The 15,410-nt window shown below is 33.9% G+C and overlaps 1 protein-coding gene across 1 annotated transcript; it reads right to left on the reverse strand.

Annotated features, from left to right (window-relative positions):
• Positions 1 to 5: 5 nt before the first annotated feature.
• On the reverse strand, positions 6 to 12,814 carry LOC140782027 (E3 ubiquitin-protein ligase SINAT5-like). Its single transcript, XM_073128360.1, has 3 exons — positions 12,335 to 12,814; positions 804 to 1,190; positions 6 to 575 (listed from the first exon to the last, which is right to left on the reverse strand). The coding sequence occupies exons 1-3, from the start codon at positions 12,578 to 12,580 to the stop codon at positions 213 to 215; spliced, it is 996 nt and encodes a 331-aa protein (XP_072984461.1). The 5' UTR covers positions 12,581 to 12,814; the 3' UTR covers positions 6 to 212.
• Between the last annotated feature and the right edge of the window lie 2,596 nt (positions 12,815 to 15,410).

Below are 15,410 nucleotides of genomic sequence, written 5' to 3' on the forward strand. Positions count from 1 at the left end.
TCAACTTTAGAGAGGAAATGTTTTCATTAGCCAGTTCGTATCAGATTGAAACACGGATTCATATGCACTATTTACCTTCATAACATCGCACCCTCGAATAACTTAAAAACAGTTACAACAACAAAGTGGTACATGGGGGAGGCAAAACAACAGACTGGGAAAAGATGCAAACTCAAACACCACCTAAGTTTCACACTCCAGACTTCGTTACTTCAGCTACAAAGATTGGGTATGCAGGCTCCAGCATCAGGGTTCTGTTGCTCCTTCCAGATTCGGCCTGTAACCCGCAACTTCAGCTCCTTCCTGTCGCCTCCTGAGAAGAAAAGAGCCATGTTCCTCTGGATTATGAGGCCATCATGACTATCGCGAACTTTCCGGTGGCTGTCGCGGATGCTCCGAGGCGTGCCTTCCCATATCATCTTCCTGCCATTGGCACCAACCTCAAGGCTGTAGCTGTAGTTCCTGGCCTCATTCTCATCACCCATGAAACGGAGAAAAGCCATGTAAACAGGCGCCATCCCAAGCTGAAAGGCCTCAAAGTGTAGGCAGAAGTACTGCCCAAAACAGTGAAAAACCTGAAAATTATATGAAGAAAAAGATCAAAGTCACTCATTAGGAATGTGGAATATGAGACCAAAATAGAGTACTTCGACTTAGACTTCTCTTCAATAGCATTTTATTTGTACAGATCACAAAAAGAAGTGGATATGAGGCACTAGAGGAACAAAAGTAATTAGTATTTAGTTCTCTATCGATGGTTACATCCATATGCAAACAAAGCTGATCTAAAAGCAAACACTTACAGTTAGCATCCACGTCGCATTCTCAACCTCTCGAGGGTTGGACTTCACATATCGATGATTGAATGTACATCCTGTATGCATGTCAACTTTGTGGTCATCCCTTAAATGAGCAACAAGGAAAGGAATATCTCCAACAACGGAACATTCCGAGCCAGCATAAGGGCAGTTATATGGCCTGAAATTGCACTGTGTTTCATGCTTGAGTTTACTGTAGTATGGGAAGATCTCTGGGCAACCCAATGTGTAGTACTTGCAGGGGAGCTCAAGTGATTCAGCCACCTTTTCCAATGCCAAACATCTAATGTCCCCCAGCTCTTGTCTACATGTAGGGCACCTGTTGTGCACCCTGGATTTGCAGGTGGAACACAGAGTATGCCCATTTTGGCACTGTAAAATATGATGCATACTTGTATATTAGAGTTGCAATGCTGCTATATATATCCAAAAGCAATCTTAGTATCTGTAGTATATGACAATGTCCCTTCTTGTAGTAAGTACCAGTAATTTCAGGTGTTACAAATGGACTTGACTTGTTTTGACACTTCCCACTACTACTAAAGAACCATTCAGACAATGAAAATCAGTTCCAATGACGCTTCATGCAGAAGATCATTCAGTAGTGATCCACCAAATTTCACAATCAAAGCAAAACAACTACCAAATACAAAGGCAGTACAACACCTTATAGCTGGCATAAGTTAACCTATTAGAGAATCTCATCAATTCACAAGGAATTTACCACATGTGAACGACTGCCCATTGCTCAGAAGTTACTCGAAATGAAACAACAACATTCAAGAGGCAGTAAGACAATTAAGATGACTTTGGTAATGAATCGATAGAAACATTCAAATGAGACATTATGAATTTACTCCATCAGTTCAGATTCCTTTTTAGCATCGTAAAGCAGGACAACAAAAGTGAATAACAGAAATACAAACTCATTGGCAAAAGTACAACACCTGAATTGACATGTCTTCAATCTACATGCTATTCAAAATGCATCATAGATGATGGACAATCAAAACCAAAATTCAAAGTAGTGTGTATCCAAGATAACAACTGCAGTCTGAGAAAGCTTCCCCAGATGGGCTGACATATAAAACTATGCTCTATTCTACATTAATTAACTTTTCATATGTGCACTGCCAAGATACTAGAGAAGGATTTGGGCTTCTGTGGTTTGTATACAGCAACGAGATTACATAAAAATCACACAGTATTGTCCAACACATGATATGCAGCATAATCTGGTGTGCCTCATGTAAGACCATTGCTGCATTTCTGTAATGCATTATAAAATAGAAGTAACAATTCTCGAAACATAGGTAAATGTAATTCTGGAAATATACCAGAGAAACATCACTAATATAATCCTGGAAACGTAGCTAAATGTAGAAGGAATAAAATTGTGTACATCTTGTAATACGTGAGAAAATTATAGTGTATGGACTTGACATGTCAAGAACCTAGATCTTCTGAAAGATTTTGTTGAAGAATATTTGCTTCAGCAACTTAGAATTAGAAAGGCTGCACAAGAACCACTCCTTGATCAGTCTACACTTCAGGGCCTCAGGGGCTCTTCTATTCAGGTGGAGAATGAGAACCACCTAAAGATGTTGCAGTATAGTCTTAAAGGAAGATTTAATTATCTAACTAGGAGAATTGTTGCAAAGACATGACCTCTTGTTGGAACCTACAAGAAACATACTTCTAAATATCAGGATCCCAAAACAAATAACTATATTGTATATACTACTGTTTGAAGCAGATAATTTCAGCATATAGAATAGAAAAACTGTTCAGATTAAATGAATTTGGCTGTTCCAGACAGGTGATACTGCTCCTTATATACAAATTGGAGTTTAGGATAAAACAAGGTATGATGCTGTTGTGGCTGCTATGTAGGGGGTGTAAACGAGCCGAGCTTGAGCAAGCTGGGCCCGGCTTGGCTCGGCTCGACAGGTGGAAAAACCTAGCTCGGCTCGAGCTTAAGCTCGAGCTAGAAAAATTCAGCTCAGCTCGACTCCAGCTCGATGAGGCTCGAGCTCGACTCGACGGCTCGTGGGCTTAATGGGTCTGCGTAGGCTTCCAAAATCTAATTGTTATATTAGGCTAATACACCAGCTGATTTCATTGCTTTAGAGGAAATGGCAGTTATAAAGGCATATCTATATCACTCAATTTCCGATATGGGACCAAACATCTAAGAGTCTCTATGAAAAAAAATAGAAAATAAATGGTATAGGAGAGATCGGCTGGGTTGATAAGAGTTGTGTTAACCAGTTGTGCTACTACCATTTATAATTTTATTTTAGTATATATAGATATATATTATCATTTCACATGTTATATATCGAGCCTATTCGAGCCGAGATCGAACGAGCTGACTCAAGCTTGACTCGGCTCGATTAACCTTTTGAGCTGAAAAATCCAGCTCGGCTCGGCTCATTTAGAGCTTGAGCTGAGCTCGAGTCGAGCTCTTAACGAGCCGAGTAAATGAGCCTCGCGAGCCGGCGAGCTTTTTTGACAGCCCTACTGCTATGTATATGTATTAATTGATGACCTTTTAGCAATCAATATAAGCTCAAAATAATGTTCTAAACTTTAATCTACACAAGATGGGTTCATCAAAAGGAATGGTGCAGTTATAATCCAGAAACCAAAAATGATTTGTTTATGTATTGTACAGAAACGTGAAACCAAAATAGGTGCCAAAGTAGGTGGAAGATAGGAGAATAAAAGTATCAATTTCCAACATTTTGCCTAGACACTATATACCCTATTCGTAAGATGTAACACTATTTCTTATAAGATATTCTATACAGTAAGAGGATCTTGCAACAATTCAAGACATTTAAATCACAATTCCAAAACTTGGTATTGAGATCGAGAACGGCCATTAGAAAAAATAATAGTTATCGACTTTGGACTACTTTTAATTACACAAAATTCTAAGTATTATTTAAACTGTAAGAAAATTTCTAAAAACTTATAAATTTAAAAAAATAACAGAAAAATAAAAATTAATCACATATGAAACCTAAAAATAAAAATTTAAAAATTTAAAAAAAACTCAAAACTATCATGAATTTCAATTTGAATTTGATTCGTAAATTAATACCGCTAAACAACAATAAAATAAATGATCTCTCTTTATTGTTGTTCTATAACAGTAAAAAAAATAGGAGTTAAAAAATGGATGAGAAAGGAGAAAGAGAAAATGAGAAGAAAAAAAACTCATCTGAGTTCACTAAAATGTGGAGTAGCCAAAGAGATTCACCAGATTGATCGCCGAAAAGTGTGAGAGTGGGAGGAGAATGTGTGTGAGAGATAAAGAATAAAAACTAAAAATTTGAAAAGAAAACATTGAGAACATCAATTACTAATATCTCCTATGTTAGATACAATTTAAATTCGACCTGAATCTTACAAAAAATTTATTTCAACCGATACTGCTTATTTTGACTGATATGGCTGATCCGGCTGAATCTTACAAAAAATTTATTTCAACCGATACTGCTTATTTTGACTGATATGGCTGATCCGGCTGAAACCGACCAATCCTGGGCAAAAACCAGTCACCATACAGGTTTCGGGTCCAGGTTTCGGGTCCAGATCAGGATCGCCAATTTTGGGATCTATGATTTAAATACATGTTCTGGATTTTAAATACCTTTTTGAGATTTATATGAGTTTTTGTATTAATTGCACCTTTTTTACAGAGTTGGTTGTCTTTTTTATAGAGAGACAACACACATCCAAGCCCCTCTTTACTATCACTGAATATTATGTTGTGTATTTCCATAAGGCCAAGAAGAAAATTCCTTCAAGAAAAACAAATGAAGAGATCACGGTAACAAATCATTTTTTGCTACATATAATGTCCTTATAGAATACTAATTACGGATTTAACCATATGCACTGCATTATGTGGGTTGTTAGTACTCGTTCTTACTTTTCTTATGGCAGCATATATGGATAGAAAGGTCATGGTATGTAGGATTCTAAATATCTAATGGAATCAAATCAAGACAAATTCTTAAAGAGAGGCAAATCAAGAGAGCATGGTAACAGTTCATGATTGCTACACATACTGTTCGTATATATTACTATTCTAAATTTTATCTATCAAAACATCACATGGTGCTTGTTTGCTTATTACGTATATGAATTGTTAAGCTGTGGTATTTAGAAATAAAATAGAATCAAGTCAAATTGAGAACATTTGTAGTTTGGAAACAGTTAGAATATTCCAAAAGAACTACACAATTGAATAAATCATATAAATGATAAAGTTTCATAACCCATTTATATGCAACACGATATCGTTAATAGAGTCGGCAATATGATGATAAAATAAATTTCTCAGATTTAAGGCCAAGTATATGGAGAAATAACTAAAATTGGGTTTGTACATGTTTCAAGAGTTATGTATTAATCAACTAGAAGTTTATTACCATGAATTTGGCACATTAATTCTTTTAAAATAGAGTTATCAATATAATGATTAAATAAATTTCTCAGACATAAAGTCAAGTACATGGGGAAATCACTAAAATTGAGTTTGCATATGTTTCAGAAGTTATATATCAATCAACTAGAATTTTAATACCATGAATTTGGCGCATTAATTCTTTTAATATTATCCAAGTGAATAAATTTACGATGATTTGCATAAAAAACACAGTGCAATTTGTTTTATAGGCCAGACTCGTTTTGATTTTTTTCTTGCATGTCAGAATATTTTTCTTCCAACTTTGCACTCATTGAGTGCAATCTGAGTATTTTGTATTATGCTATCACTTTTGCCTTGGGAAGACTCAAACAATAAATACAAAACTGTGAGTTTCGAAATACAACTGTGAAATAGAAAATTTGTAAAGTTCAATAACGACAAATTATGTAATAAAATTGTGAAACTTGCAAAATTACAAGTATACAATAATTGTGAATTTCATAACAAAACTGTGAAACAAAAAATACAAATGTTCAATAGCTATAAATTATGTAATAAAACTGTGAAATTCACAAAACTACAAATGTTTAATAACTGTGAATTACGTAAAAAACTGCGAAATAAAAAATGCAAGTATTCAATAACTAAGAATTACATAAAAAGACTACAAATTAAGAAATGCAAGTATTCAATAACTACAAAATCTGAAATAAAACCATAGTTTCCAGTTTCGGCCGATCCCGAGTGGGATCAGCCAAAATGAAAACCAATCAGTTTGCTGGTTTCGGCTGGGGTTTCGGCCGTTGGGCCGAAACGGGTGGGAACGGGTTGGATCCGACCCGAATCCGACCCGTGGGGACATCAATTATTGATGTCCCCACCCCCCCACCTGCCCCTCTCTCCCTTTTCTCTCTCTTTTCTTTCTTTCTCTCTTTCTCACGAGTCTCTTTTTCACCGGCGACTGAGTAGATCTCCGGTGATCTCGACCTTCGGCGACGTTCTCCGACGAAGATTTGACGACCTCGATTTCCAGCGATCTTTGGTAAGTTTTTTTTCAATTTTTAAATTTTTTTTTATTGTGCAGCAGCTGCTACCCACCTGCAGCTGATGCTGCTTATGCAGTTATGCCTCATAAATTTTAAATTATTTTATATTTTATTTTGATTTTTATTTATGCTTTTTAGTTGCAGAGTTAAAATATCAATGGCTCCAAAAGAGAAGTCATATGATACCAACATTGAGTAGCAACATTGCAGCATTATTGGGCAAGATAAAAGACATGTTAAATGCAACTAGTGTGACAAGGAAATGAACGATGGTGTCAGCCATTTGAAAGAACATTTAGTTGGAAGACAAGAAAATGTAGCAGTTTGCACTTAAGTGTCCTTGGAAGTTAGAAAGCATATTTTGGCTTATTTAATTGGCAAAAAAAAGGATAAACAATCTGCACAACAAAGAGAGCCAATGGTTCGTAAAGAATTGATGCATAATTCTGTACACACTGATGATGATAGCAGTGAGCAAAGCAAGGAGGATGAGGAGGAAAGACAGATAAGGAAGGCAATAAAAGAGAGCAAAAATATGCATAGAGAAGAGGAAGAGATAAGAAGAAACACTGGTGTAACTTTCAAAGATCTAGATCAGTTAATATACGAGAGAGAATATAGGGGCAGCAATTCTACCTATAGGACTCCTAGTGTTACAAGAAATATTGGACCAATGGATACATATCTTCAAAAAAAAAAAAGGTCGTACACAGACTTCCATCAAGACAGCTCTCAAAAGAATTAAAAATACAAAGAAACACATTGGTAGGGCTATCTCTAAAATTTTCTTCTACAACCATATTCCTTTTAATGTAGCTGATAGTCCTTACTATCACACTATGGTGGATGCTATACAATGAGTAGGGTATAGTGTTCCATCTCCTAGTTCAAATGATATTGCTACTAAATATCTTGACTCAGAGGTAGATAAACTTTATATTTACATTGAGACATTTAAATAGTATTGGGATGAATTTGGTTGTACACTGATGTGTGATGAGTGGAGTACACAAAACAGAAGAAATATAATTAATTTCTTAGTGTACTCTAGCATGGGAACAGTATTTTTGAAGTCTGTGGATGCTACTGCTCATTTCAAAGATACAGATTATATTTGTCAGTTGATGGATAAGATGGTACAAGAAATCGATGAAAAAATAATAATCCAAGTGGTTACTGATAATGGGGCAAATTATAAAGCTGCTGAAAATTTACTGATGATAAAAAGATCTCATTTATATTAGACGCCATATGCTGCACATTGTATTGATCTAATATTAGAGGATATTGCAAAAGAGGCTAAAATTAACATGGTCAGACGTGAAGGTCAAAGGTTAACAAATTTTATATATAACCATGGTTGGGTTCTTAATTTACTCAGGCAGATGACTGATGGTAGGGAGATCATTAGACCCAGCATCACTAGATTTGTCACTCACTTTTTAGCCTTGGAGAGCATCATATGCTACAAGGATGATATTATATGGATCTTTACATCACAAGAGTGGTCTATAAAAACTAAGAATATGAAACCTAAAGATAAATCTTTAGGTAAAACTTTGAAAAATATGGCTCTTGGAAATGCATTTTGGGATAATATTACAATTGCCACCGCAGTATTTGAGCCACCACAGTATTTGAGCCTCTTGTAAAAGTATTAAGACTTATAGACAGTGATGACAAGTCTGAGATGAGTTTCTTATATGAGACAATGGACTTAGCAAAGAATCAATAAAAAAATATAGACAAAAGTTATAGGAAGTGGTGGAAGATGATTGATTCTAGATGAAGCAAACAACTACATAGAGATATACACGCTGCTGGTAAGCATGCTTTTAAGTTTTAAGTTTTAAGTTTTAATTTACTAATTTACTAATTTACTTTTATTTATGAATATTTAAAAATTTGAATACTTGCAAATTTTAAATTTCTACATGGTATTTTCTTAATCCAAGATTTTCATTCTCTAAAAATGTCAATAATGATAGTGAAATCTTGTTGGGGAGTAGAAAGGTAATCAGCAAGCTTGAGCCCGATATTCATAAACAAATTTTTTGCAATAAAGAAGTGAGTTATGATTCAATTAAATAATTTTATTATTATTTGTTTCAAGTTTTAACTTTCAATATAATCAGTATGCATTAAGCTAATAATATATTTATAATTTCAGATTAAGAGATATAGATTGAGAGCTGGGCAATTCAGTACTACTAAAGTTACTGCAACTATATCTCATAACACTCTAGCTAAATGGTGGTCTATCTATGGATAGGAGAAGGCACCAAATTTGACGTCAATAGCAAAGAAGATTTTAAGTCAAATTGTGTCTACATCACAATGTGAAAGAAATTGGACTACTTTCTCCTTAATCCACACAAAAACACGTAACTGATTGACAATGAAAAGATTGGAGAAGTTAGTTTTTTGTCATTATAATATGAGATTGAAGGAGAGAAATTTAAAAAGAAAGGCGAAAAATGAACAACTGATAGATTTAAATCATGTTTTTAATGAAAAAGACCCCTTGACTCCATAGATCAGAGAAATAGAAGACAGTTTATTAGATGATAGAGATAACTCATAGTTAGATAAGATATTAGGAGAGAACGACGAGGGCAGAGGATGGTACGAGTCGTTCAGCAGTGAGAGATAGTATACCTACTAGTACTAGTCATAGTCTTGATGATACATATGGTGGTGAGATCGTTCCATCTACATTTGTTGAGAAAAGTCAAGGAGGCATAAGGATTGCAGACAGAAAAATTGAGGATGTATATACATATCAGCAACGTCGTCATGAGAATGTTGCTTCCTATGATTATGGTACATCGAGTATTTATTGTTTGGAGCCATCACAAGATCCATATGCTAGTTATTATCCTCAGTATTCTCAGGCACAAGATCCAAATGCTAGCTATTATCCTCCTCAGACGTAAGTCACACAACAAAATCCATATAATATAACTAATATGATGGAATCACTTTTTGAAGCATCAGGTCCCAGACATCAATATTTATAAACTTATGGTGATTATGATGATGAAGACTATAAAAATTTACGAGAATCAGCTCAGTATTTATCAATGTTTTAAATTTTGAGTAAATTAATACATTTTTTAAGTTTTTAGACTTCATATGTGAGTAATTTTTATTTTCTTTTTTTTGTCATTTTTCTAAATTTTTTTGCATTTTTAAATAATATTTAGAATTTTATATAATTAAAAAATAGTCTAATCCGATACGAACGGCCGATACGTATCGTTTTTCTAAATGGTCGATACCGATCCGATCCCGATACTAGGAACCTTGAATAAAACTATGGAACAAAAGATACGAGTGTTCAATAAAACGCTAAAATCACAAGAGAAAAAAAAAATTAACACCAAGATTACAAGTAGCAAAAAATTTAGAGTCATAACTAAACTTTTTTTTCTCCTTTAACAATTATCGAGATCATAAAAAACAAAAAAAAAATAGAAGATCCCCACACTACCCCTTAGTATTCCTCTCAAATGCCAGCATGTCATCCATTTATTGTAGGGGCAAAAATGGAAACATAGGAAAAAAAAGAACGAAAAAGAGGGGAGTAGAGAAAGCAAAAGAGATAGATCATCGAGCTCGTCTTTACTAAGACAGCAAGGCAAAGAGCTCGTCAAAATAGGAGAGAGCAAGAGGGAAAAGCTCGTCGACGGCAAGATCAGCGAGAGAAGGAGAGAAGGATGCGGGGAAGAAGGGGATGGGGCAAGGCATGCGGTCCATGCGGATGGTGCGTCGTAGGAAAGAGAGATGAGCTCGATGCAAACCACCATCGTTGCCTTGTGCCGCCACTTGCCGCCACCCAAAATGCTTAAGAGAGGTGTTGATCGAGAGAGGAGGCATCGAGGAAGGAGGTGGTAGAGCTCAAATTGAAGGAAGAGGTAAGAGTCGATTGGGATTTTTTTATTTTAAATAGTTTAGTTCTCAAACCCTCCACATGTTACTTGACCCGCTAGTATGATCCGACTAGTTATTTCACCAAAGTCTATCCACCACCGCATATTCACTATGCAAGGCAACCGGTGCTCCGCCCCACCAAGGCGGCCAATAAGGCAACCGCCATGAGCGCCTTTTAAAACACTTAAAGCATGAGCTTTTGTTACTTCCTCTGGTAAAAAGGAACATTTGGGTTTACTAAAATAAATATGAACCGTGTACACTAACGAGTGAAAATCAATTCTATTTTAATTTTTATGTTCAAGAGCAAATTTCAAAGAATGCTTGATATAGAAAAGTATTAAGCTATATCCATACAAGTGTATGACTTCTATCATTTTTCTTGTAGTGGATGAAGGATTCAGTGGCAAGGGAGAAACATAATTGATCCATTTTTTAGCAGTTTATGTGATATTTGTGCATGAGAGTGTTTGCAATTGTGGTTTTTCGTTAATAATGGGTGCATTAGGAAAGGTAGTCAACGGATATAGAGTAAGATATAACAACTAAAGAGATAAGTGCATGGCAAGAGTGTGAAGAGATTGAGAGCAGTATTTTAAGGTATGCTCTATGGCTTTCACCCACAAAGGGAAATGTGTTCCATTGACTGCATACAATAGGACATAGTCACTTTTCTTATGCAATAGGATCGCATATCAGGTAGCAACCTCACCTATTGTTGTTGATGTCATACCTAGTAAAATATGATTTGATTCCTTCCATATTAAAGGATTCACAAAATCCAACTCCATAATGAAATCCAACCTAGAAGACAGTTTTTGATAATTCACTTTGACAAAAGACAAAAATATGCCATTGTTTTATCTTACATCTTAAACTATACTGCGATATGCAGACTTGATAATAGTATTTACTGTTGGAAGAATATTATTACATAGTAGAAACACAACTTTCATATCTTAGAGGATCATTCCAAAGATAACAAAATCTTGATATTGCGTTCCCTAATTAATTTAATTAACAATGGACAGAGAAATTCTCATAGAACTCAAAAAAAGTTCTTTTTAATAACCAGTACGACTACATATTTAAACTGTCCAACAAAAGATGATCTCTAACCAAAATAATTAACCTAAAAGTCCTGAAATATACTTGCAACAAGTTAAGACCTTTTGGAACTTCAGAACTCTCACCAGCATACTGCACAACTAGAGTTGGCATAGGTAAGAATACAAGAGTGTCACTTCAAATAATGCTAAATGTTAGATCAATCATTAGATTATAGATTAGGTAAAAGTTGATATAGATAATTATGCATTCCTTGGCAAAAAATAATGGGAGAATGCCACTTAGACCCCTGAACTATTATTGTTCATCACAACACACTCTCTGAACCTTTTTTTTTACCTATATATATATATATCTCCTGAACTGAGAAAAATATCAAGATATAACCCTTGAACCAAAAATAAAATGTAACTATACGGATCTTTGAACAAAAAAACAAAAATAATAGTTCAGGGCGTCTAAATAGAATTATCCCAAAAATAATTTGAAGAATGTCCACACAGCAGGGAAAAGATATAAATGAAATTATTCTTGTCTCCGTGATTATCACTAAAACTGGAAACTCTGAAAATTTTGCTTAGCCATCATCCCAAACCAGCCAAATCTATTACTCAAAACTCCTCCCCTACCAGCAAATATACATATGTCCAAGGTTTCTGAAAAAGGACAAGAACACCATAAAAAGAATAGAGCCAAATTTTGATTTTGGAAAGAATTCCAAAAATAAATCTAATCCAATAGCACCATTATGTGCAATGTAACATCGACATCGAGAAGTCCCTCAAGATCACCACAAACAACAAGATCGGCATCTCCACAACAACCCAATTGCCACAACAAATATTTTCAAAAGATCAGCAAGATCACATCTTTAGATCAACAGATCAATCCACTCGCCTCAAAACGCAAGACCCACAAACCAAAGTCACCCAATGAACCCAAGAAAGCTTTCAAAAAGAAGAAAAGATCGAGAACACCAACAATCCAAACAGCGAAGCAAATCAAAAAAGGGGGAAGAGACCGACCTGGTGGATCGGAGGGTACATGGAATTGGTACACACGGGGCACTCGAGCAGCTCGTGTACGCTGGTCGCCGGAGGGATCACCGGCCCGGCGATTCCTCCGCCGTTGACACCGTTTCCGCTGCCTCCCCCGCCGCCACCTCCGGCAAGATTGGACTTCAAGAATGGGTGGGGTGGCAAATGGGAAGCGGCCTCGTCGTCGTCCATCCCATCTGAGGACGAGATGCACTCGATGTTGTCCAATTCCATCCCTTTCCCTCCTCTTCAACCCTTCTCTTGGAGAAGGACCAAGGTGACGAAAGAAAGGAGAAGGTAAGCGAGCGACGAAAGGCCCGCCCGGAGAGACCGAGAGAAAACGGCGATCGGAGGTTGTTTTTTTTCCTTTTTCTTTTTCTTTTTCTCTCCTTTTTTCCCCTGCCTCTGGGTGCTCGCTTTGCACAGACGGACCAAAGAGAAAGGGGGGGCGATGTGCTTGTTACCGTCGTTAATTTAACCAAAATTTACTGTTAATAAAAAGATTTAGCATTCGTGGATTAGGGAATTTGGGAATTTTTTTTCCATTTGCAACCCTCTATTATATGTTTATTACGATGGAAGCCTTGTATTAAGACATTGGATTTTATTTTTACTTTTTCTAGAGAAAAAGAACATTTTAGCCACACACACACACACACACACAAATATTTATCATAAAGCAGATGGAGGTGGTATTTGTAAATATACCTGAAGAATTACAATCGATTTAGCGGTATGAAAAGGTGAGGTGCTTTCTTTGATAAGATAAAAGTGAAGAAGTTGGTGATTGGCAAAAATTACATAATCTAAAGAATCAAAGTTGAAACCACTAGCAATGGACAAATTTTTAAGGAAGAGGAGAGGAGAGGAGAGAAGAGGACAAGGGACACTATGAAAACAATGCAAAGTGTTTAGGAGTAAGGAAGATTTGGTGCAATAGTAAAACACTAAATTGTTAGGTATTTTACTCAACCAAAAGTAAAACGTTGATCATATTATTATTTTTATTGAAAAAAAATTAAAAAATTTAGTGCTTTACTAGGAATAAAGGTAGACATAAAACACCGAATAATAAAGAAATTATTGTTAAAAATATCAAAATATTTAATATTTTATTGAGACATTGAATTACTCACTTTGCGGATCATAAGTTTCTAATCAATAATATCTTAGACATATAATATATCGTTATTAAGATGAAAGAAAAATAAATGTAATAATTTTGATCAAAGTTTAATTAAACCTCAAACAAGAAAGATATAGCTAAAAATATATAAAAAATTTGTAATATCATAACTTTGTATTCGATTATCTATTTTAGTAATAAAATATATCATCATGAATATATAAAAAAAATCTATAAGTTATAATATTGTCATTCTCTATAGCAACCTGCACTCAGAGTTGCAAAAAAAGAATACGGTAGCTCCTCTAAATTTTACTTTTATTTATTTTTATTTTTTTCTAATAAAATATTCAATTATTTAGTGTTCTCTAATTTAAATAACAGGTATGTTTACTTTTGGTTGGGTAAAATGTTGAACTTATCGTAATTTTACATAGGGCTACAATGACATAGGTTCATTTTAGTATTAAGTTTAATGTACATATATCAAATTTCACACAGGATTATGATTGGATCTAGAGACATCGTGAGTGAAATATGGGTAGAATTAAATCTTGTTCCATTTAGTTTCTATTTGAGTTTTACAGGATAAAATTTACTTATTTATTTTGATATTTGAATTCATATTTGGAGGGCTATACGGATACAAATATAAATTAAGTATTAATTTATGACATAATATTAGTACATCCATATAACTTAAAATATATTTAATTATATTAAAGAGAGTGTGTTTGATTATAAGATTGGAGGGGGCTTATCCTAAGAGAATAGTAATCTCATATTTCAATTTTAGTTCATTATTTGGTTTATTCAAGGCTATATATTGAATAGCTAAATAAAATTATATTATTATCTTTGATAAAAATTGAAAAATATTATTACTATTTTAAACTAAGAATGATTATCTTAACATAAATTATATCATTAAATTATATTATGTTAATTATCAAAATTAATCACATTAAACAAAATAGTCAGAATTAAAATGAAAAGTGATGGAAATAATAGAATAAAGTTAATATAAAAATGCTGATAATAAAAAATAAAAATGTAAACTTTGGTATTGTAACAATACTTTAAATAAATATAATATATAAAATCCTAATAAAAAAATAAAAGAAAAAACATAAAATTTAAGTAATTAAGATTGTTAATTTGTTATATGTATCTAAATTTATTATTTCTTATATAAATGCAATATAATATTAAGACGGTAAAACCCTTCTCCATCTGCTTGAGAATTGGGATATATTATCATATACCTTAGTTAGGATATTACATTCCCTATTTTGGAGCAGATATGGCATTTGGCATGGATTTCTAATTCTATCTTTTTTTTTTTATCAAGCATGAGTTTATGTGACCCCATAAGATGATTAATTGAATCGTATCTTTATATCATCTAAACAAACATACCTTAAAGACTCTTGAATTATTACTCATTTTCACGTGAGCTTCCTCATCGTTTTTTTTTATATACATTGATTCCCTAAACTATAAAAAGTCTCACCCTTTACGGTGTTAACAAAAAACGTCAAATGACTATTTTACTATTAATTTTGCTCTCTTTCTTTCCTCTAAAACAAAGGTACAATAGTTCCTACAAATTACTTAATATATTTTTCCTCTAAAACAAGGGTAAATGAATCCCTAATATAATTTTCATATGTATTTAGTTATTTACTAATTGTGCTACATATTTCAGCAAGAATCACAAGTTCTTAAGAATTCAAAAAATAAATATAAATATATCTAATATCCAATTTATTTATGTGAATGCACTTATCCGAAGAAAAAAGAGATAAATATAGATATGATTTTACCACCGTCTGATATGTTGGTTCTTTTTTACCATAGTTTATATCTAACTATTTTTTTCTTTCAAAATGAAGATTGAGTAAGCAATTTCTAAAAAGTATTTTTTTTTTCTTTTGC

Source organism: Typha latifolia, chromosome 2 (assembly GCF_019914945.1).
Source record: "Typha latifolia isolate L0001 chromosome 2, TyphaL0001v2, whole genome shotgun sequence".
Taxonomy (NCBI): domain Eukaryota; kingdom Viridiplantae; phylum Streptophyta; class Magnoliopsida; order Poales; family Typhaceae; genus Typha; species Typha latifolia.